This window comes from Cryptosporidium parvum, chromosome 8 (genome assembly GCF_000165345.1).
Source record: "Cryptosporidium parvum Iowa II chromosome 8, whole genome shotgun sequence".
Taxonomy (NCBI): domain Eukaryota; phylum Apicomplexa; class Conoidasida; order Eucoccidiorida; family Cryptosporidiidae; genus Cryptosporidium; species Cryptosporidium parvum.
In genome coordinates this window covers 519,538-543,894 of record NC_006987.1, presented here as the reverse complement: position 1 = coordinate 543,894, position 24,357 = coordinate 519,538, and the positions used below count along the sequence as shown (strand labels likewise).

Sequence of the window (24,357 nt, the reverse complement as noted above, 5' to 3'; positions counted from 1 at the left end):
ATTGGTTCTGCCAATTGTCTTTTATTATTTGTCAGAGCAATGATTCACATTCTTTCAAATTGAATATTATATTTCAACATCTTTATGATCTTTAGAATAAACAAGTAGTTCTCTTTTAGGTTTTTGTGTTTTTCTTTAAATTTTTCATTGTCTTTGATAGCTTTGTCTAGTTTATATCTTTGAATGACTTCTTCCTCTGATAATAAACCATCTAATATGGATTCTTTGAGATAACTCTCTATATTAAGCTTTTGTTTATGCCTAATTCCTATTTCTTTGAAGTCATTAACAAAACTAAGATATAGCTTGGTACATAAAGAAGAAGAAAGGCTCTCTTTGAGTTTCTCAAAATGACTTTTGGAAGCTTGGTGTACTTTCTCCCAGTCTGTATACAGATCATCATAATTCAAATCCATTACAATTGCACTGGCTTGTTCTATAATCAACTCTTTCATGGATTCTGAACATATTCTTGCTTTCTCTAGACAAAAGTGATCAATTGTTGTTTTAAATACTGAAGAAAATTCTGTTGATTTGAACAAAAGATTTGAAGTTGTTACTTGCTCTGATTCTTTCTTTAGTACATTCAAAGCTGCTTTCATAATTCTCTTTAAAGCCTCAGAACAAGCAAAAGAGGTTAAATTAACTAAAGGAATAACCAACTCTTTTACATTCATCTGTAGTACATCAACAACAGCTGGCTCCCAATTTGAGGTACTCATTACATTTGAAACACTTCTAAGCATTTGACATAGTATTTGTTCATTGTAAGTACTTTTTAGTTTTAGGGATTTAAAGGTCTCTTTAAACCATTTAAAAATGAGTCTGAATGACATTTCATTTAGTAGTAGTAGATCATACATTGGGTCATTATTAATATTTGACTTATTAATATCTTGAGTAAATTCAATTCTTTTATTTATAACTTGAGTTGGATAACTAGTTTTTTCTTCCAGAATATCTGAGCTTTGATCAACAGATTGATTGAGAATATCAATTTGGTCCCAGTTTGAATCAATATACAGAGCATATTCTCCACAAAGTTCTAAATAGTAAACATCCCTGTTTGTATCTCTGGGTAATCCAGAATTCACTCCTAATCTAGTATTCTCTTTGTTATTACTATCTTCATTTTCATTCATATTCTTTGCTATTGTTTTAATATCGTCTATTTGTTTAAAGAAGATTTTATTTCCTGTTTTAGACAAAACTTGAACCGGGATGAGTTTCTTCCATCTTTCTTCTTTGAATCCAACAAGCCAGTAGCAGTTATTCTGCTCAACTTTAGATACTTGAACCTTCTTAACTGGTACTAATTGACTTTTACTAAGATACTTTATATGATCTCCAGTAGATAGTCCATCCTTCTTTTTGTATTGGAATTCGACTTTGATTAGATCAGAGTTACTTTCTTTAGAAGAATCGGAGACGAAATTTAAAGAGATACACTTTCCGATTAAGTATGGACTTCTTTTCTGCCTAAGATAAATAATTTCGGAGGAGGAGTTCAGATTAAAAGATCCCATTAAATACTTTTGTTTTTGCTTATTAAGTGAATTATTTTGATTTCGATATATGAGGTTTTCGTCATTCAAGGTTTCTTTGGCATCATTTAAGTTCATCCACAAGTTTCCACCAAAGTTATCCAAAAACTGACTTCCATTGAAATCTAGTATTTTAAAGTTACCAGTTACTATTTCATAGACAATTTCAGCAAATTTTCTTATAATTAAAATAATATCTTCTCTCCATAGTTGGTGGTTTGGTAATTCCTCACAAGTATAAATAGAAGAACAGGATTTATTTTTAAACAACCTTTCTAGAGAATTAAGTTGTTTTAAGAGTATTCGACCAAATTTAGATCTTAATTCCATTTCAAACAAATCTCTTGAGAAGTAAGATAGGAGCCTCTCTTTAACTTCTGTTTCATGATCTTGATCACAAAGTTGGGTTATAATCTCTTTTATGGCTTTCTCACCAGCAGAAATTCTCCTTTCCATGGCATTCTTTCTAGAACTCATTTTTTTAATAGCTCTTTCCTCCCTACTTAAACTAAATAATTCCAACATGAACAAAGGTAGTGGAGCTCCAGATGCATCTCCAGAATTGAGTTCTCTCTTTTTAATTCTCTCCAGTAGTTGCTTTCCATTGGATATTTCTTTAACTTCTTCCTGTAGATATTCCAAAGCTCGGGTTCCAACAACTATTGCTTGTTCTTTTCCTAATCCCAATTCTTCAAGAAGAAATGATTTCTGCCTCCAAGACCAATTAGCAGGATCATCAATTGATCTCTTGACAAGAATATAAATGTCATTTGGGTGGTTCTTCACATACTCATAAACTATTTTTTGTGTTATCTTTGACCCTTCTTTTGTATCTTCTTTTAAACCTGGTAAATCTACAATAATCATTTCTATAGCACCTTTGGATCTGATATCTATTCTCAACTCTTGAGAGCTTATTTGCATTTTGATTTCCTTCATCCTCTCCAAGATCTTCTCAGGAAGCGTCTCGAAGGTCACTTTTTCACCTCCAATTAAACATTCTGTGATCTCTTCCTCATTAAGAATACCTGACCCTAACAAACAGTCAGATACTAATTTAGAAGACAAATAACTCTCTCTATCTTTTTCTTCAGAAGGAGATATATGAAACACAATTGGACAACATGTTCCAATATCGTTTGTTGAGTATCCTAATGGATGACCTATCAAATAATCAATTACTGTAGTTTTTCCCATGCTTTGTTGCCCTAATATAACAATTCTCGGAATTTCTTCTCCCAAACCATTTAACTTTAATAGCTCTGATAGGTATAAGTAAAGGTGCTTTGTGGGAACATTCTCAACCTCTCTCATACTTTTAAGCATAGCCATGATTTTCTCAATATCTGGGTTATCAAAATCCAGAAACTCTTGAAACTCTCTTTCATTGTTTTCAATCATTTAAAACAAAGTTTTCTGATCTAAAAAAGTTTTTAAAAATATATAAACTTTGAAATCATCAAATTCTTTATATTGAGACTTTTCTTGTGCATAAATTCATGCAATATTGATTTGTATTACCGCCAAATCAGGCTCCACACTTGGCGCCCTAAGTTGAGTACCACAATATAAATAATCCCACAAGTTAGAGTGGGAAAAGAGTTGGCTAACGGATGGAATAGGGAAATAGCAGAGTAAGTATAGACTGAACTGGATGCTTTCAATTTATATAGTCTGAATCAAAAGGTGGTTTTTGCTGAGTTTCAGACTGAGTTAATGAAGGAATAAGTTGAGAGAAATGAAGCTTTTAATTGATAAGCAATTGGAAACCAGCATTACTGGGATAGGCTTTCATCCGAATTTGAAATGTAAGTTTTAGACTCTGAATGAGTGGCTCTTGACGATTTGATTTGACTTGACTTTTTGTTCTTTTTAGATATTTCATTGGTATGTGAAAAGAGAAATATTAAAATTTATCAGCTTAATGGATTACATCCAAGCAACTCTCTGGCAAAGCTATCAAAGCATAGGAACAGAATAGTTTCAATAGACTGGTCCTTACTTCCTACAAAGTACTCGTTGGATTCTTCTTATAGCCAGCTAGTTTCAGTTGGAGAAGATCGTCTCGTTATCGTATGGCTTCTCAAAGTAGAGGCAGAAAAAGATAGTTTTTCTGAAAAGCTGGTGATTGTTTCTTCTATATTAAACTGTATCCAATCAGATTGTTACCCGACATTTTGTAGAATCTCCCCATTTCAAGAGTTCTGTAGTTTTGCAGTATCCACAACTTCTGGAGAAGTATTCTTCTTTACTTCTAAAAAAAATTCAGGCTTGGAAAACGAGAAAACTTCTTTCTCTGAAGCTAAACAGAGAGATTTGTATGTATTTGACCAACTTAAAATTGGACTTTCTGAGCTCCCTCTTACATGCTTAGCTTGGAGTAATAGCAGCAAGTTCCTTGCATGCGGTGGGCTTGAAAATAAGGGCATTATTCTTGGAGTCTCAATTGAAGATTCTAACTTCAAAGATGAAAATTTCGATGAAAACTCGTCAGAAACTCTTTCTCTTCAAGCCCTTTCATCAATTAATAGTCAAAACGCCATAATGGCTTGCGATTTCAGTCCCAAGGGAAACCAAATAGCTTTCACCGATAAGGATTCATTTCTTTACTTTACACAAATTAGTAAAAAATTAGAATTCTTAAACTCTTCCCTTAAATGGAATGGATTGCCCCTAATTAATTTAAAATTTGTGCATGAAAATCTGTTGGCCGCCGTCGGACATGACTGCATACCGGTGTTATTCATGCAAACAAATGGTTGCATGTGGACACATGCAACCACGCTAAATGGCGCCATATTGCCAAATTATTTAGACCCAGTATGGCAATTGAATTTTGACCCAATAAAACATTATACTCAGAATTCAGTGCATAAGAGACCGATAATGAAGGTTTTGGTTCCAAACCCATCAACTTTGGTTTGTTATGGTTTTGACGGTAAATATTCTATATGGGAGTTGGAGTCCCATGAATAGTTATATTAAGAAAAGATATATAAAACATTCAGAGATTTTTGAATCCTGAAATCAATTAGTGAGGAGATGGATAATTAAAAAGAAGCCAATTTCTTTGATATAGAGCTAGTAATTATTAGTTGTTAAAGAAAATATTAAATTAAAATATTTCTAAAGTACTAATTTGAGTTAAATCGATAGTTATAGTTTACGATCTAAGATTATTACACCTGGAATTTTTACAGGAGTAAAGAAGGGAGTTTTACTTTTATTAGACTTGGCTGTGGAATCCGTATTATTACTCTTTTGACTCCAATTACACGAGTCAAAATCTGTTGCATTTATTTGCATGGAGATTGAATTTTCCATCTTGTTTCTACAAGTAGTTGAACATAAGTTATCTGGAGTTTTTGCTGTAAGAGGTGACGGATACCTGATTTTTGAGTTTAAACATGTCACTGAATTATTAAAGTCAGGTAGACATTCGTGCTTAAATTCATTATCATGCTTCCAAATTACTCTTACTTTCTCAAGAAACTTTAAAGTCTCAGGAGGCGCAATCTTTCTATCTGTATTATTAAGGCTTCTGGGACTAGATCCATTGCTTTTTTTACTTAGGTTTGACTGAAACTCTGAGTATTTGCTACCAGAAACAGTTTCCTGTAAGTCTATAGGAATTTGAGCAGCTCTCTGAGAATTCCAGTCCAAATAATTATTTAAACAATCCAACCAATAGTCCTCTTTGTATAAAAGTCCTTTTTCTTTAAAATCATTTTCTTGATTAATATTAACATCTTTTTCAATCCCACAAAAACAACTATCTGGTTTTCTACAGCATGGACATACAAAAATTTGACTATCATTTGAATAAATACAATGCTCATCAGTTCCCAAAGAGTTCATAGTTTTTGCTTCTCGTATACTTTGAAGAATATCTTGATAAGTGTAGGTGGAGTCAATTATTTTTTTACTTCTTAATTCTAATCCTGGACTTAAGCTTTCTCTATAATCAAAAACTTGTGGACAAATTACCAAAGGAAGAGGGTATGAACACATTGTAACTGCAGCAAACTGACCAATCCTTAGTTCTGCAACTCTTCTTCCATCCAAAGCAACCTGGACGCCATCTCTGGATGATTCTGGAACATGAATCAAAAGTTCTGTTGAACCTGGTAGTATTACTGGTCTAAAAGATAATGTATGTGGGCAAATAGGAGTGAAGAGTATTCCAGAAACTTTGGGATGCACAATACTTCCACCTGCTGACATTGAATATGCCGTAGATCCAGAGGGTGTTGCTAGAATTAAGCCATCGGCAAATACTCTTGTAAAGTAGCTTCCAGAACAATAGACATCAATGGAGGCAAGACAATGTCTGCTTCCCCTTTCAAACACACACTCATTTAAACAAGAAGTTTGTAGTGTATCTCCATTTTCTTGAGGAATATAAAGAGTTAGTCTTGATCTTAAGGAAACTGCAAAAGTCTGTTTCCTCATAATTCTATCAATAATTTCATTAGCCTTGGAGTAGTGAAATAAGGACATATAACCAAGAGATCCCATTGCAATGCTTATTACAGGAGGAACTGATGTTTGAAATAAGTGTGATAACCAAAGTAATGTTCCATCCCCACCCAGTGAAATTGCAAGATCAATCATCTCACCTAAATCAACTTTAGTTTGGGATATCGAATTTAGTTCTAGCTCAGGATTTATAGCTTTCATGTCACTTATAGCTTCATCTTCGCAATATACAACAGCATCATACACTTTAGTTAAAGAGACAGATAGTTCCACTGCTAATATTGTTGAATTTGGAGATTTTGGTCTCTTAATTATTAGGATATTCTGAGGAGTTTTTGAGAACCTACATGTATTATCTCCATACATAAACTCGTCAGCACCTGTCATATTGGGATAATTTGCTGGAAAGATTAATTATCATTTAATTCGAGTTTACCATGTCACTAAGGCTACTCAGATAGAAAGTAAATATTATTATTACTATTCATATCCGAGCCAGGATAAATTCAAAATCTTTCTTCTTCTCTTTCTTTAAAGCAACGTTTTGTGAAAAAACTTCCTTTAAGCTTCGAAACTAATTAATCTTCGAATGCATTTAGGCGCCAAATTCCCGCATTTTGTATATAATTATATTCATTGCAAGAAATGCAGATTTTAAATTCGGTTAAGGGGGGGGGGGGAGGAAGGAACGTTTCTATTTAAGTTTTCTAGATTTTTTAATTATTTCAATTGCTCGAATACTTTCCCTGGATAGATCTTTAGAAATAGGTCTTGCAATGCTCCGATTTTGCGCTAAACTAACTAGTTTATCAAATACTCCAAAACTTTTTTTCTTGATTCCTTGGAGAGATTCATATGGTGAAGATCTGATAGTCTTATTGCTATTGTAGGTTTCAGATTTTTCGTAGAAAGGAGAGCATTTGTCATTTTTACTGTTTTGGATATCTTTTACGAGCTCAAAAACATCTTTTTCATTATCAAGTTTACTCAACTTTTCTTGGCTGTTTTGCTTTAATTCTTCAATATCAACATTAATTTCTATCTGTTCAATGCCTGGCTGATAACTATTATTATTTTCATCTTCTTGGTTAGTGGTTCCAGTTTGCTTTTCTATGATTTCAGTTTCATTATTAGCATTTGTTTCTTCAAAACTAATTATTCCCGTCAAATTATGTGACATTTGAGAAGATTTTCTTGTAAGCTCAAAGTTTTCTATTGACTCAAATCCAGAATAATTATCAGTTTGAGCATTTTCCAAATCTTCTTTAGCTATTATTTCAACAAATACATCACAATTTCCTTCTGTTGTTAATTGAGGAGAAGTCACATTTCTTTCATCATTATCATTTTGTTTTTCGTTACTTTTGTCTTTTTCAGTCAAAACTCCGTCTAGCTCTACTTCTTTCAATATATTATTGTCTATATTTTGGCTTTCTAACTTGAAATTCAAAGTTTCCATAGCTGCTTCCCTATTTTCCATAAATTCTAGTTCATGATTTATGTGTTCAAGTCCTTCAAGCATTGGATTTCCTTGACTTATTTTGCATTCCATATTTACAATTGGATTTGACAGCTCAACTTCAGAGTATTCATTAAATCCTTCCAGTTCGAATACAGCTTCTAAATCCAGCTTTGATCCCACATCCGATTCAGACTTTAATTCTAGATCCAATTCTGAGGTATTATTTACGGAGAATTCTACTATTTCAATAGGTTTTTGAGAACCAGTTTCTAAATTTGCATCTAATTCAAGATTTTTTTCAATATCTGGATTAACACCGTCTGAATCTAAAATTTGGAAATCTCCATCCTCAGCTTCCTCTAAAACTTCAAAAATACGATTTTCCATTAATTCGTTAAACTCAGGCTCTTCAGAATCTTTTATTTCAATGACCAATATGTCCTCCTCAATAGTTTGATCAAAATTCTTCAACTCTTCCTCATGACTTGCTTTTTCACAAACTGTTAATTCAAATATGTTATTTGCATTTTTGGCTTGGAGATCCTTCTCTTTAACTTTGTTTTGGAGTATTGAGTCTTCCAATTGCAGACATTTATTATTATTTTGTTCGTTTTTCAACAGATAATTCTCCTTTTTCATAAACTTGAACTCCGTTTTTGAGGAACTTTTTGTCCTTTTCTTTTTTATTAAGTTTAATATGACCATTCTATTTTGATACCTTGATCTTCGAAAATAATCACTCATAATGGCTTGGATCCTGTTTAAATAAGCAATCGATCTAAAAGTCTGAGTGTAATTTGATATCTTAAATATTGAAAACAAAGCTTTTAGCTGACTTTTACTCATTGCATGTTTAATTAATTGATTTTCTGATTTCAAATCTACCTCAGATTCTTCTATTCTGGGAGATTTTTGAGAAGAAATAGGTAACTCTTCTGTTTTGAAAATATCAAAACATAGCTTATTTTCGTTTTCATCTTTCTTTTCACTTTTTGATATTTCCGTTTTCATTACTTTATTCTCTAATTCAATCACTTCCAAGTTATTGATTATTTCATATTCCAAATCATCATCATTATCATCTCCATAATCTTCGCCTGTATTTATTATTGGAGTTTCTTCTTTTGTATCTTCTAAGCTTTTGCTCAAATTTTGATTAATTTCGTCAAATTGGTGCAAAATTGAACGTTCTTCCCATAAATATCCCTCAATCAAGATATTTTCTTCATTCACAATCTCCTCAACTACGGAAAAATCTTCTTGGTCCTGGGAATCAATTATGATTATTTTGTTCTTTTCATCCTCTATAAATTCTATTTCTGATTCATTCATTTTGCTTTTTTTTTTTTTAAATTTGAATGATCAACTCTAGTTTCTTAATGATTCGTTTTTTTTCCAAGAATTTTCAACTAATTGATTTTTCTCACTTAAATATTTATTTCTTCAGGCACTATTTTGCCAAATGATTTCTCAAACATTCCCAATTATTATGGTTATTACCTTCTCTAATTATGATTCAAAACCAAGTTAGAACATTTTGTTTCAAGTAACAAAACAAAAAAAAAATTTCTTCAAATATTATTCCTCTTGAATTGAAATTCTCTCAAATTAATGCAATCACCTATTAACACATTTCTCTGCCTGTTTGCATGCGCATGCAAATTTGCAATACTAAATGACGTCATACCCCACATTAATATTTATCAATTATTATTCATTAAATTTATTAATAGAAAATAAAACACATTAGAAAAAAAAAGAAGTAAGAGCTTATACTCACTTTAATATACACACTTCTTTGACCAACATTTTTTCAGTATCTCTTTTACCCACGCATTGTTATTCTTTTTTCTATTCTAGTCTTTTCTGATTAGTGAAATTTTTAATACTTACAAAGCAATTGGCGGGAACTTCTCTGTTTTGGCGGCATTCGCATTTTTATATATTATTTCAAGATAAAGAAAAGAAAAGAGATAAATGAGAATAAAGTAGATTCAAAGTGAGCAGAGAATGCAATAATAGAAACAGGTGATTTGTAGACCAATTATGAATGGACATTCCGTCAATAGGTACACAATTGAATCTAGGAAGCTCCATAAGTCTGATCAAAGAGGGCATTTAACTTTAAAGTATAGAAGAGATAACAATGAAACTAAAAAAAATGAGTCAGTAATTAGGATTGATAGAGATATTAAACAGTATAGTGGTACTAATTTTGCCTCTAATGAAAAAAGTGATTCTTCAAATTTTGAAGTAAGTGATGATAATCAAATTGTAAAAGAAACAACTCACTTAAGCCCTACAAAAGATGAACTTCTAGAGAGTGAGGGTGAATTAGAGCTTGAGCTGGAGAGTGGAAGCGAAAAAGAAGAGTTGGATGATGATGAAGAGCTACTTAAAGAATTAGAAAAAATCAAGAAAGAAAGAGTAGAGAGAGAAAAAGAAAAAAAAAACAATGATATCAAATTAATGATGCAAAACAATCCATTACTAGAAGAATATAATGAAAGTGATAGGGATAAAGTTGATCATGATGAATCTGATAGAGAAGAATATATTCTAAAGAAAAGGTGGACGGAAGATACTGTTTTTAGAAACCAAAATAGAGTTTCTCAACCTAAAAAAAGATTTATTAATGACATTTTACATAGTGATCAACATAGAGAATTTATGAGAAAGTATATTTTATAGGTTACTTATTTTTGTGAAATTGCCTAAATAGGGAATGCATTTCATTAATCTTTGCTTTATTTGTACTCTTTTTTAATGACAATGTTGGCCTTTTTAAAGCTTGATTTGTATTTACAGAATGATTTTTACTTATATTCTTTGATAGATTCAAAGAAAATGAAGCAGATGATGTTGATGATATCTGATCTATATTAGATACCTTTGTAATTGTTGAGCTGAGAATATCACTATTATTTGAAATCTTTCCAATTTCATCAATATTATTCCCAAATTCGTCATCATCCAAAGTATCATCACTCTGTTTAATTAATTCAAGCATCTTTTCTTGTGTCTCAATATCACTATAATGCAAATTCTCGTTATTCAATGGAAAAGAGTCCATAGTAATTACTCTATAGCTATATCCTTGATCAATGATAAATTGCTGTCTTTTATCAGCATATTCCATTTCTTCGGTATCTTTTGAAAGTAATGAATAAAAGAAAGCATTATATGGTTGTTCAGAAATATTTGGACTATCTGAAGTCTTGTTTATTACTTTCCCTGATTTCATACCAGAATATGGTTTAGGTCTTAGAATTCTACCAAGACGTTGAGCTTCTTGACGTCTTGATGCAAAATTGAAAGATATCTGTATTACAACATTTGCAAGAGGAATATCTATTGCATTATCACCAACCTTGGAAAGGAAAATAGTATTAAAGTTGGGATTTTCTTTGAATTGTTGAAGAATTTTTATTCGTTCTAAAGTATCAACACTACCACATACAAATGGTTTCTTCAAAGCTACTGCAATATTAATTAATGCAAATAGTGAGTCACTGAAAACTAAAATCTTATCTCCTCTTTGTTCATGCCAATGTATCAAAAACTCACAAACTCTTAGTTTATTTGGATTACATACCCATAGTTTTCTTTTCTTTGCATGAGAACAATCCAGATACTCTCTATAATAGCTTGCTGTCATTGGACACCATACTTCACTACAAAGAGCTTTAGCTAAATATCCTCTATCTTGCAATTCCATCCAATTTGCTTCATACAACTTTGGACCAATTAACCATTGAAGATCTTGAATCAAATCATCTTCTCTAACAAGTGTAGCTGTTAAACCTAACTTACAATGAGCTTTGACAATTCCATTAATTCTTCTAAAAGCTGGAGCTGGTGCAAACTGAACTTCATCAAATATAAGTAAACCCCATTCTCTTTCTTGTATTTGTGAAATAATCTGAGAAGAAGAAGCACTTCTTTTTCCTGTAAATGCCATCATAGTATACGTAGTAACAAGAACAACAGCTTCTGAAGTAGGGCCAAGTGGCTCTTTATTACTACTTGTTAAGCAATGGACCTTATTTGGATCCACTGTTGTATATTGCTCAAATTGAAATTTCCATTGTGATACTGCCACTGCACTTGTTGTTAATATCAATACAGACTTCCTCATAGTACATGCTGCAGTAATACCTGTTAAGGTTTTTCCTGCTCCACATGGTAATACTATGATTCCAGATCTAGCACGTCCATTACTAAACATCATTCTTAAAGCTTGTTCTTGATAATATCTAATTTGAGTAGTATGTTTAAGGGAAATATCTAGATTAGGATTTTTAATGTCAGATCTGAAGTCATATTCAGATAACAGAGGTCTATGAAGACTAACAAATGATGCCATTGTAACAATATCAACCTTATCACCAGAAATTTCAAAGGAATAAATCATATTATTCGAGTTTGAATTAGAACTAGAATTTGGGTTTGTTTGTAATAAGCTATTTCCAGAACTTTCATAATTATCCTTGTCTTTATTAGGATTCTCAGTAATCTTGAAAGCAAGATCTTTTGGATTCAAACTTGGAGCCTGAGTAATATTAAAATCTGACTTATTAGCATCTTCTTCTTCTGGCTTTGATTCTGAGTTATTTAATACTTTAATTGATGAATTACTTAAAGAATTATTAACTTTTCTAATAATTCTAGCAGACTTAATTCTCTCATCAGAAAGTAAATAGGATAACTCTTGTCTACTTGTAGCTTCAACAAAGTATCTTCCTTCTAATAAAACAATCTTCAACTTTCCAAAAAGCTTGCAATGACCTCTAATTGTATTAACCAAAGTATCAGGAATCTCATTCTTACTAAATTTTCCAAGTGTTTCTATTATAGAGTCAACTGTTATTCCTAGTGATACTGCTGCATATAGAGAAAATATGGTTAATTGGTATTCATGTATAAGTTCAGGTCTACTAAGAGGTTCTGAAATAGTCACCAAAAATTCACATGCAGCTTTACTACTTTGATGAAAAGTCTCAATGATAATTAAACCATCTGGAAAAACCCATATTGGTCTTTTATCATGATCAGACTTTAATTTTAATTCTGAAGAATAGTCTCTAAAGGGCTTTAAAACCACCTGTTGAGAGTCACAAGCCAAAGGGAGGGGCTCTCCATCATTAGAACTAGGGTCATAGTTGATCACAAATCTTGATAACTTTGTTGTCAAATCCATTGATCCCCTTTATAGTTCAATTATTCCCTTTTAATCATCCTAAACGAAATACCTTTATCACTTACGGCGCCAAACATTTGGCGCCATGTGCTCTAATTATTAGGTTTATTATACAGAAATAACATGCAGGTTGATTTGGGGGAAAAGAAGAAGAGGAAAGGGGAAACTCAAGAGAAGCTAGAAGGTCTATTTTTTTAAATGTTTTTGTTGTTTTCTTAGGGGGTCACTTTATTTTTTTTTTTAATATAATTTGGTAAGTAGTGGGCTAGGCTTAAGATTTAGTTTAAATAAAGTTAAGCATTTCTAGTATTATAAAAATGCATGCAATCCTTTTATACAATATACTATATTGCATGTATGCATGCATTTGGCAATAAAATAATTCAAGAAGTTTAGCAAATTCATAATTATATGCTAATAGCACACATCTCTAGATTAAATGTGGGAAAATTATTTAAAAAATAGTTATCTAGTTAAAAGGGATAATATTTTTTATTCTGTTAAAATTAAGTAAAGTTCTAACTGAGTTCTTTTTCTTTGGTGCATCCAAAGTTTGGTAATAATAATATTTATGAATTTTGAAAGCAATTTTCGTTAAAAAGATCTCAAAAGAAAGAATCAAACAAAATAAATCTAAACCAGAATTATTTGATTTAATCTAAAAGATATGAATTTCTCTGATCACAAAAAAAATTTGCAATTTTAATATTTGGAGATTTCTATTTTTGATTTATATTAATTAATATTCACTTTGACATTTGGCGCCAGATCGTCAGAAGCGGTGGGGGGAAGGGGTATCGTATATATCAAAATATATATTTAAGAAAAAAAAATTAGAATTGATAAAGGTAAATTAAATAGTAAATTCAAGAAACAGACTAGGTTTGGTTAGTAGGTGGACTTGAAGGATCTGGTACTTCTAAGTAGGATATTTTTTATTCACAGGCATAGATCCATCCAATTGGAAGTAAAGTAACTTTTCAAGTTTACGAGGTTAAAAAAAAAAAAAAATAAAGAAAGCCTGATTTGGATGTTTTTTTGATGGAATCAGAAACAGATTTAATTAAAAACGAGAAATTACTCGAAAATGGAAGTAATGTAAAAATTATCCCAGATTTAGAAATTTTCTTACAAGAAGAAAAAGAGGAGATCTTGAGAAAGGCATTTGCTGAAATTGAGATCTTGGGACAGAAAGTTGGATTGATCCAAGATAAATTTTATAGAAACATTTGGATCAAGTTCCTTAATAGATTTGGTATTTGGCTGAGAAAGAATGATGAATCAGTATTCTTGGAATGCTTTTTGTCATTATCTAATAAATTCAATACGTTAATAGCAAGCTTTTGGTTATTTGAGGGATTTCTATCATTAAAGAATGGAGGAAATCTCGATGAAATATCAAAACAACGAATTCTAGAAATTTTGAAATCTATCAGTATTGAACATTCTCATTATTTACATTCATTAAAAAGGCGTGAATATAAATTAATTGTGAGCTTATTTTCAAAATACTTTGAACTATTTAGCAAAGACACATGGAAGAATTGGGTACTTGTAGAAATTTCTGGAATTAATAGCTCACAAAAGCTGAGTTTTCAACAAAAGTTGGTTTTTGATATTGTTTTGTATTATATAGAACATATAAATTCTGATCAGACCTTAACAAATGAACTAATTTTGGGAATAGTTAATGGCTTATCAAGTATTATTGCTTCTGATATTGATTACTGTTTTAATTTAAGCTTAAAATCAATGTTGAAGATTCTTTCAAATTATAATCATGAATTGAACCTTTTGGTTAATTCTTTATTGAGACAATTAAAAAGAAATACTTCTAAGCCTTTAACTCAATTAAGTTTATTAGAAATTTTTACCCACCAAAATATTATAAGCCACTTACAAAAGGAGGAAGTACTAATGGAGCTAATTTCTATATTATCTGAAACAATTTCAGGTTCGATTGGTACTATGATTTCGAATAATGGTAAGACTGATCAAAACTTTGAAGATGTTCAAATCATCCAAAATTCTCTTAATTTGTGTTTTCAACTAATACCAAGCCATTTCAACTTTCAGGAATGGATTGAGGAAACAATATTAGCTATTTCATCAAACAAAACTAATGATCAAAACAAAGTTTCTTTATTGTTAATTATTGGATCAGTTCATGAAAGTCTTGCAAGATACAGAATTGAAGGAATTCCTGTTAATTATAATCTTACTAATAAAGCTCAAGATCTATTATTATCATTAATATATATTAAGCTTCCCATGATATCTAATCAATCATCGGACTATTTCAAGTCTTTAGCTGTACATATTTGTTCTTTATCTTATCTATTATTAAATGGATCTAAGAATCATCCTTTTTCAGATAAATTCCTTGAGAAAGTTCAGTCTTTGATTAGTGATCCATCAATTAATGAGAGCTGCAAGCTCTTGGTAATATCATCATTTACTCATTCTATTATATTACTTAAAAAGCTTGGAATTACAAATGATTCTAACTTGTTTGATAAATCAAAAGTAAAACAAATATTAATCTCTAATAATCATATATCAGGAATTTTTGTATCAACTTTGAATAAGAATATGAACTTGAAAAAGCTTTCTATGACAGTTTTAGGTCAAATTATATCAATTCAAGATGTTTTTGATGAAACTAACATATTTAAGAGTCTGGATATTGTTTCAAGCATTCGAACTTCACCATTGTTGTTTCCTAAATTAGGAACTTTATTAGATGGAAGTTATTGCTTTTGTTCGAATAGTTGTAGGAATGCTGAAGTTAACATTTTAATAGTTCTAAGAGAAATAGTATTCAATGAGAACTCCAAGGTTAATTTTAATATACATTTCCAGAATAATAAGGAAGAAGAATCTATGGATTTAAAGTCTTATTTATTAAAATTATCAGATCCGAGTAAAATCAATTCAGCAAATTATTTAATTAGCTTTTTAATTCAAATGGGTAGAGTTTTATCGTTTTTATCAGATGAAGAGGATTTAAGTTATTCAATTTCTCAATATTCGGCGGTAAATATGGAGGCTTTTCAGGCCAGCTTAATGCTTCCAGGCTTAAAAAAGCCTATTATGAATAGATTGTGTAATGAAGATAGTTCTAAGATACAAGAGAAGCGGTTCCCATTCTCAAATTGTGAAAGGAAAAGCTTATTATTGAATGATAAGAATTTCTGTCAAAATTTGATTCTTTCTTTTGCCACTATTTTAAGCTCATTAAATTCTTTAATCTATAAGAGAAGAGAAGAAGGGATAGTGGAGAATGAGATTTACAATGAGTTAATGTTATCTAGAATGGATTTATTTAAAGTTTGGGTTTTTTTGGGGAATTTAGAAATGATCTCAAAAGGAGATCCTTCTAACATAGGATATTCATATTATTTGATTTTCTTACTTTGCAGTTACCATCCTCTAATATATTCAGGACCAAAAACAATGAATTCTGGATTTAAAAGTTTTTTAAATAATAAGAATGAGTTATTACATGTAACATTGATTAATGATTTGGTTAATAAATGGAATAAATCAGATGAAGTAAAGGAAAGAATGAATAAAAAATTCATTGAATTATATAGAGATTTGATATTTCTTCCATTAAATGACGTATCCGGATTTAGAAGTGCAGGTTTGAATCTTTTAAATATTATTACATTAACTAGAGACTCAAGATTGACTTTAAGTTTAATAGAAGAGCTTAAAATAGATTTCATAAATTCTTTAGAATTTCTCAATGAATTGCCGTTAGAATTTGGTAATTTCATGATATCTGATCCAAATCAAGTTTTTGAGTTTGATATAAATATAGGAGCATCTCAAAACTCTGATAAAGGGTTTATACAAGACATACAAAGTAATATATCTACAAAATTAAAATCTTTCACAAGTAATGAGCAAAGATATGATGAATTTTCTGATTTCTATAACTCCTTAGCAAACTCATCACATTGGCTCAACAGTACACTCTCAAATTTAGAGAATATTTCCTCTATAAATAATAACAAAGAATTAAACGAACAATCGACAATAAAAAACAAGGACTTAGAATCAGAATCAAATACGAAAAACTCGAGTTCAAGCACTACTTCTAGCGTAACAAAGCCCAAAGTTTCTACTCCCACAAATGTAACAACTACATCCGCCTTTGCACTTGCTAAACTCAGGAAGTCTCAAGCTGACAACAAATCAAAAGGCGCCAAGGCCCCCAAAACTACCACCTCACATGCAAATAACATGAATGCAAGAAGTCATGCAAATTCAAATACCGGTAATAATTTGTCCACATGCAATGCAGGTTTGGGTGTAAATAATAGCACCGGCGGTAATAATTTGACAAAAGTGGAGATTTTGAAACAGAAATTAATAGAGCAGAATAATATAAGGAAAGGTGCAAATAAGATAATTTCAAGAATAAAGAATGAAGTAGAAGTGATGGTTGGGGTATTAATGAGTTGGATATCAGAATTAGTAGAGGAGAGTAAGGATGTTCATAAAATGGATTTAGAATTATCTGAAATTTTGTATTCTATATGTAGTAAGATGTTAGAGTTTAAGCCATTAAATCAATATGGATTAAGTATTTTGGAGAATTTATTTGAAAGATTAATACTAGAGAATATTAAGTTAGGAAGGAGTATGGTTGAATACTTATCAAAACAAGATGATGAGAATAGAAATATGTGTTTACAAGAGATTTTGGATTCTGTAAATTCCAAGAGGTTAAATTCTGTGCAGAATTATTTAAAGAACTCAAGTGGTGTTTCAGTATTGACATATATTATTTCCAGAGTACTTTATAGTAATTGTAAGGAGAGGGGAGCCGATTCAGACAAGCAGATACAAATGGTTACACATTTGATACAATATTTATCTGGCTCAATAAAACATAATGGATTAAAAGTTTCAATGGCACAATTATTGAATATGCTGTATTTATATGTGTTAGCACTTGGTGATTTGGTTGATTTAGACCAGTATTTACATCCTTTAAAGGTTTCATTGTCAGAATTGAGACCAATAAATATGGTTGAGATGGATTTAGTATCTTCATTACTAGTGTTTGCTAATCCACAAGTTAGATTATTGACATTGGACTCGTTAAAGCGAGCTTTAGATATTTCAAAGATGGAAATAAGTTACTTTACCTTTATGAATTTAAGTATAGCCAGAGAGATTCAGATATTTGATATTCACCCAAATAATGGCTCTTTTTCTGATGATTTATCATTAATTTCAAGCATAACTGAAGAATTAATTGAAATGTATAATAGTTTAGTAAGAAACAAAGGTGAGTTGAATATTGGTGACCAGAATAAGAAGTTAGTGAATGATTTGATTGAGATTCAAATGGTACCAGTAATTTCAACTTTACAACAAAAAAATATTTCAAAAACAATATTAAGATTATCTGAAAAGGAAAATTGTTCAGAGATTGTGGAAATAGTGATAGCAAGTTCAGAAAGAGTATTTAATGGCTTTGAAAAGAGAAGAATCTTTTCAAAAGAAGATTGGCCAAATAATTTGAAAAAACCATTAATTTCAGGTATGGTACCAAGTACAATACGTCATTTTGATTCAGTAATACCAAATTTTACTGAAAGCGGTTTAGAAAAGATCGTCTCAAGAATTCAAGCTAGACATGCATTGAAAGGATTAGTTTTGATATTATCTGATCTTATTATAAAGTTGGATGAATCTGATTCATCCTTTATAGAAGAATCAATCCATTTTATTCTCACCAAAATTATCGATTCTAATATATTTGAGGATTATATTTCTGAAGGGGAAAGATTATCATCAGAAGAGACAAATGGGAATATCAAAAGTAAGGAAAAGAAGACAGTAAAGAATTTGGTTGGTAGTTTTGGCAATAAACAGGATTCTCCAGAGAAGATTAAGATTCAAGGATATGATATAAGAAGTAAGGAAGAGTTACAAAAAGTAATTGTTGAATTTTTTGTCTCTTTATCTTCTAGAAATGATATACAGAAGCTTTCATCTAATATATTGATTATATTAAGAGATTTATCATCACAATACAAGCCAAGAATTAATCCAAAGGAATTTCATAATTCTCTTGCATTTGCTATTGGTAGTATAGCATCATGTTGTTCTCCTTCTGATCCAATGGTTTACAAGGTTACATTTAAGATAATTAATGAGTTACTTAGTGGATCATTAGTAAGAAAAAGCAATCAAAATAACGGTTTATCAGATTCAAATTCAAAAATACAATTCCCAATGCTTACAGATATTCCTCAAGAATACTCTAGAATTCTTCCAAGATTATTTGAAATGCTTTATAATAATCAAGAAAATAAGCAAGAGTTGAGAATTACCAGATTTGAGGACTTGGATAAGAATAAGTATTTGAATTATAAGATAGATTCTGAAGATTTATCAAGAGGAGAAGAAAAGCTATCAGTTTATGAGCTTTATTGTATTTCTTTGTGTAAGGCTTTATATTCTGAAAATTCTGGAGAGAGAATAGGAGCTGCACATATATTTGGCTCATTAAGTAAAGGAATTTCTGTGAGAAAATTAAGAGATTTTGGTATTTTGGAAGCAATTGAAAATGCATTAAAATGTCAAGATGGTCAGAAAAGTGCTGAATCAAATAATTTGGAGGGATTATTGCTTTGTATTGGTTCATTAAGTTTATATTTAGAGTATATTATTGAACCTTATACAGTACATTTCTTAAAGTCTATAATGCATTTGTTTTCAGGAAACGATCAAAGGATTCGTTTTTATTCTGAAAAGTCTGCAGAAATTATTATCAAGAACCTCTCAAGATATGGAGCGAGATTAATCTTACCAATAATAACAGAAGGTATAGAGGAAAAACAATGGAGAATTAAATTAACGAGCCTTCAATTACTAGGAATTATGGCATTAAATTCACCCCATCAATTATCATCATATTTACCAAAGGCAATACAAACAATATATCAAACAACTTCAGATTCACATCCAAAAGTATCAGATGCAGCAAGAGAGACTCTTTTCAAGATGGCTTCTTTAATAAAGAACCCAGAGGTGAATTGTATATCTCAAGATCTGATAACTTCTTTAATAGATCCAACAGAGTTGAATTTCAAAAAAGCTCTATTGTCTTTAAAGTCGGTTACTTTTGTCCATGCTATTGATATTACAACTTTATCTTTAATATTCCCAGTTTTACTAAAAACTATTCAAGAAAGAGGAGGCACAGATTTAAAAAAGGATGCTATACAAATCTTGACATCTTTGCTTTTACTATTGAGTGACAAAACAGATGTTGATCCTTTCTTGTATTTAATTGAGAATTCAATACATAATACATTAACAGATCCTATACCTGAAATAAGATTATTAACAGCAAAATTATGCAGAGCATTAGTAACAGTTACTGGCCAAGAAAAAGCATCTTCTTTATTAAGTTGGCTTTTCAAAACATTATCAATGGAAGTTGGACAAACATTGAAGAGTGGAGTATCAGCTTCTTTAGCTGAGGTATTATCGGCTTTTGGTATTGAAAAGTTTAACCAGATTCTTCCTTTTATTATTTCTCAGATCCAGAAAAGTGGAGATGATAGCTCATCTCAATTTGAAAATCAAGAAGAAAGATTGGAATCTGATTCAATGATAGAAACTACTTCTGCTTCTACTTCAGTTGCAGCAGCAGCAAGCACTAGAGAGGGTTACATTGGTTTATTTGTATATTTACCTCAATCTTTTGGCGATGATTTGGGTCCATTAATGCCAAAGATTCTTCCGATTTTATTATCTAGATTGGGAGATGAGTCAGATTCTGTGAGAGAAGTAGCTCTTAAAGCTTGTAAAGCTTTGGTAGTGCAGTTTGGGAGTGATCATGCCGTTTATATTCTACAACCATTAGAGGAAGGACTGGGGAATGATAGTTGGAGAGTCAGATTAAGTAGTTGTTCACTTTTGGGTACTTTACTTAATAGGTTAATAAAAGGTCAATTGGACTCTAGTGGACGTGCTTTAAGTACAGATACATCAGCAATTGAAGATTCAGGATTTTCAATGCATAGAAGATCTTACATATTGGCAGCAATATATATGGCTAGAAGTGATGAAAATACATCAGTTAAGAATAGTGCTACTGCTTTATGGAAATCACTAGTGCAAAATACTCCACAAACATTGAAAGATATATTAACAATTCTAATCAGAAGAATTATCAATGCTTTATCAACATCTAGTAGTGGAAATATACATTATATAGCAGTTCAAAGTTTAAAGGATTTACTTGACAAGTTTGGGAGTTCACTATACAATAAATTATTGCCAATATTCTATCAGAATTTGGGAGGATCATTAAGTGAGGATGGTACTATAGATTTAGATTCTAGCTCGAATTCCATCTCTTTTGGAAAAGGAGGAGTTTGTAATACAGGAAGAAATGCGTTACCAAAAAAATCAGTAAGGATTGGATCTTGTATTGGTGTTTTGGAGATTTTAAAGAATGTAAGAAAGAGCGAATTGAAAGGTTTAACTTCATCATTTTTACCAGTTGTTAAAATTGGATTATGTGATGAAGATATTATGGTAAGAACATATTCAGTTGAATGTTTAGACATATTTGCATCTGAAAATACTGAAATTCTATTTTCAATTATTAATTGGTTAATGGATGAAATACTTGAATCAAAAGATAATAATGAAGAAGATGAAGATCCAAAGATTTCAGCTATAGAACTTATTATTCAATTATCTCATCCTGGGATAGTTTCTAATATACTTCCAAGAATTATTTCTGATCCTATGACAATTAATAAGATTAGGATAATTAAATCAATGTCAAATATACCATCTCAAAACAGGTTAAGATCTTCATTATTTGATATTGTTCCAAAATTATTAGAAACTACTGTAAATATTGATGGTAAATATGATGATTATATACAAAAATCTTCAAAAGAAGCAATGATGAGTATTGTACAATCATTAGAAGCTCAAAGTATGGAGACATTTGCTACAATATTATTGGATATTATACGTGAAAATACTCCAAGTACTAATTTAAGTATTTCTGGAAAATATCAAATTGAAAATTTAAATATTAATGATTTAAATGAATTAGTTGTTGAAAGAGAAACATTAATGAGGATTAAAGCAATCGAATTTTTGAATCTATCATTATATGCTTCAAGTACAATATATGAAACATCAATTTCAATATTAATAAAGTATTTAATACCTTTAGCTTTGTGTGATATATCAGAACAAGTCAGAATATCAGCATCTAAATCTTTTTATTTGTTTTCAATTTCAGTTCCAAGAAAATCTATCATTCAAGTGTGTAATGTAATGAAGGAATCTATTGGTATATTGGTTCATGATCCAATTGATAATAAGAAACATTTTGATGAGAATAAATTGATTGGTTATAATTGGAAGATTCTTAATTGTAAAGTAGTACAATCAAATATGAACCAAGAAGAAATGTTAGAAAGATCTAAAAATGATGAGCTTTTAATATCTAGTAATAAACTTATTGATTCAATCTCAGCTATATATATACAAGGAATATCACAAGGATCAGTAGATTCAAAAGAAGAATGTGCAATAGGTTTACGTGAAGCAATTCAATTAACAAATAATGAATGTTTAAAACCAATAACAGTTAAATTAGTTGGTCCATTAATACGATCTATTTCAGATAGAACAACATCATCTTTGGTAAGAGGAGCTTTATTGAGTAATTTGGTAATATTTTTAGAGTTTTGTGGATTACAATTACGTCCATTATTACCACAGATTCAAACAATTTTGGTAAAGTTTTTGTTAGATCCAAATGATAATGTTAGAAAACAATGTAGTAATGGAATTGGATTTTTATCAAGATTACTTGGAAATAGAGCTGAAGTATTATTAAATGATTTATGTTCATTAGCAAGTAAACAAAATCAATCAGGAGAATCAATGAATGCTATATTATCATCAATTAATTATTCATTACTAACAAATTCTCGAGATCAATTAGTAGAAAATCAAACAAAACCAGTAATATCAGAATCACTTAGAAATAAATTAATAGGAATGTCTTTATCTTGTATAGAAGAATCAAAAGATATTGTAATTAAGGACATTTCTGGACAGATTCTTTCTTCAATATTAATGAATTATTGTAAAGATGATGAAATTAAGGATATATTAATTCCATTATTAATATTTAATAATCAAAATGGTTGTCAATTTAATCATGATAAGAATATACTCAATATTTTCAATAGTTGTTGTGAATCTAATGGTTGGATTAAGATGTATTCTTCATTGAGTAATTTGGATAAAGATATTATATCTACTTTAGGAGATGAAGAGGAAAGGGAAGAAGAAGAGGAAAAGAAAAAGGAAGAAGAAATAAGTTTATTTGAAAATATTGATAATTATTTGAGTATGAAGAACAGGGAATTTATGATAGGAGGTAGAAGACTTCCAGATGAAATTTTAAAACATCAAAGTTGGTGGATTTATAAAAAGATTGTTATTTTATTATACAAGTATTTAGTTTGTATTGAAAATAATAATTTCCAGAATTCATCCAATTATACTCAATTAAGAAAGTTATCATTAAATTTCTTAAATAATTTAACAAGAATATCAGTTGATAATAATGATATATTTTCTGCTTCAATAGTTCTTCAAGTAATTCCTTTAATTTTTGAAAAGGATATACTTGTATTATTCCCATCTTTTTCAGATACTCATATGATTCTTGAGATTCAAAAGATTTGTGAGAAGATTGTGGAATCCAAAGATTCTAGAAGACTATTTATACAACAAATTGATTCTAATTTATCATGTTATTCTTTTGGAAATTTCATTAAAGAATCCGATATTGATTCCAGAATTAAAAGTAATGATCAAATTTCATCACAAGATATTCTTTTTTCACTTATATCACTTCCTTCAATACAATCTTTAAGTTCAAAATTTCCTGCTATTAAGCTTAAAGCTGAACAATTTTTAGTATTTTTAATAAAATTAATAATTAAATTAAGAGAAGATGAAGATCAACATATGATTAACAAAAATGACAATAATAAAGGAATAAATGATGAAGAATTTTCTCAATTTGAATTGGTGATTTCTGATATAATTAATGTTATTGAGAAAATTTATCCTGGTCATTTAAATCAAAAAAAAGTTAACTTTATTAAAGAATATTCTAGAAGAGTTTTGTCCAAAGCTATTAATTGATAATTAAATTGGGAATTTTAAGAAAGAAATGTTGTTTATACATTTTAATCATGATAGTGATTTATATAACTATGAAAGAGTTATGAGAGAGGGGAAATTATAGTCCAACTATTAGGCTATGAAAAGAGGAGGACATAGTCAATCAATTGGAATATAAAGAGGAAGAGGAAATAGTCAAACTTTTAGGCTATGAAAGGAGGAGGACATGTTCAAACTATTAGGCTTAAAGGAGGAGAAAATAGTCAATCCATTAGAATACAAAAAGGAGGAAATAGTCAAACTAATATGCTATGAAAGAATGAAATTAGACAAACCATTTTGAACCTTAGAAATTAACAAAAGTAAGAAAAATATATCCAATATACTCCTATTTGATTCATTATTCTTTTTTTTTTCATATCTTTTTTCCCCTATTGAATTCTTTACCTTGAATTTAATTGTTT

At 30.1% G+C, this 24,357-nt stretch overlaps 7 protein-coding genes across 7 annotated transcripts; 3 read left to right on the top strand and 4 right to left on the bottom strand.

Moving 5' to 3' along the window:
- Positions 1–44: 44 nt before the first annotated feature.
- Positions 45–2,945, bottom strand: cgd8_1990 (dynamin like TRAFAC class GTpase domain; the record flags this gene model as incomplete). The annotated part of the gene is made up of 1 exon (XM_627103.1): positions 45–2,945. The coding sequence occupies one exon, from the start codon at positions 2,943–2,945 to the stop codon at positions 45–47; it is 2,901 nt and encodes a 966-aa protein (XP_627103.1).
- A 453-nt stretch (positions 2,946–3,398) lies between these two features.
- cgd8_1980 (actin-related protein Arp23 like WD 40 repeate protein) lies at positions 3,399–4,520 on the top strand (the record flags this gene model as incomplete). The annotated part of the gene is made up of 1 exon (XM_627102.1): positions 3,399–4,520. A coding segment is annotated over one exon (1,122 nt), but the record flags the coding sequence as incomplete, so codon positions are not given.
- A 180-nt stretch (positions 4,521–4,700) lies between these two features.
- Positions 4,701–6,437, bottom strand: cgd8_1970 (NAD kinase involved in polyphosphate metabolism; the record flags this gene model as incomplete). Its single annotated transcript, XM_627101.1, has 1 exon — positions 4,701–6,437. A coding segment is annotated over one exon (1,737 nt), but the record flags the coding sequence as incomplete, so codon positions are not given.
- Positions 6,438–6,717: 280 nt separating this feature from the next.
- cgd8_1960 (hypothetical protein) lies at positions 6,718–8,817 on the bottom strand (the record flags this gene model as incomplete). Its single annotated transcript, XM_627100.1, has 1 exon — positions 6,718–8,817. The coding sequence occupies one exon, from the start codon at positions 8,815–8,817 to the stop codon at positions 6,718–6,720; it is 2,100 nt and encodes a 699-aa protein (XP_627100.1).
- A 714-nt stretch (positions 8,818–9,531) lies between these two features.
- Positions 9,532–10,176, top strand: cgd8_1950 (shares a domain with a conserved HREF motif with the CWF15 protein that is involved in mRNA splicing; the record flags this gene model as incomplete). The annotated part of the gene is made up of 1 exon (XM_627099.1): positions 9,532–10,176. One exon carries the CDS (start codon positions 9,532–9,534, stop codon positions 10,174–10,176), a length of 645 nt encoding a protein of 214 aa, XP_627099.1.
- Position 10,177: 1 nt separating this feature from the next.
- Positions 10,178–12,685, bottom strand: cgd8_1940 (RAD25, helicase involved in DNA repair; the record flags this gene model as incomplete). Its single annotated transcript, XM_627098.1, has 1 exon — positions 10,178–12,685. The coding sequence occupies one exon, from the start codon at positions 12,683–12,685 to the stop codon at positions 10,178–10,180; it is 2,508 nt and encodes an 835-aa protein (XP_627098.1).
- Positions 12,686–13,726: 1,041 nt separating this feature from the next.
- On the top strand, positions 13,727–23,914 carry cgd8_1930 (large protein with a GCN1 domain; the record flags this gene model as incomplete). The annotated part of the gene is made up of 1 exon (XM_627097.1): positions 13,727–23,914. The coding sequence occupies one exon, from the start codon at positions 13,727–13,729 to the stop codon at positions 23,912–23,914; it is 10,188 nt and encodes a 3,395-aa protein (XP_627097.1).
- Between the last annotated feature and the right edge of the window lie 443 nt (positions 23,915–24,357).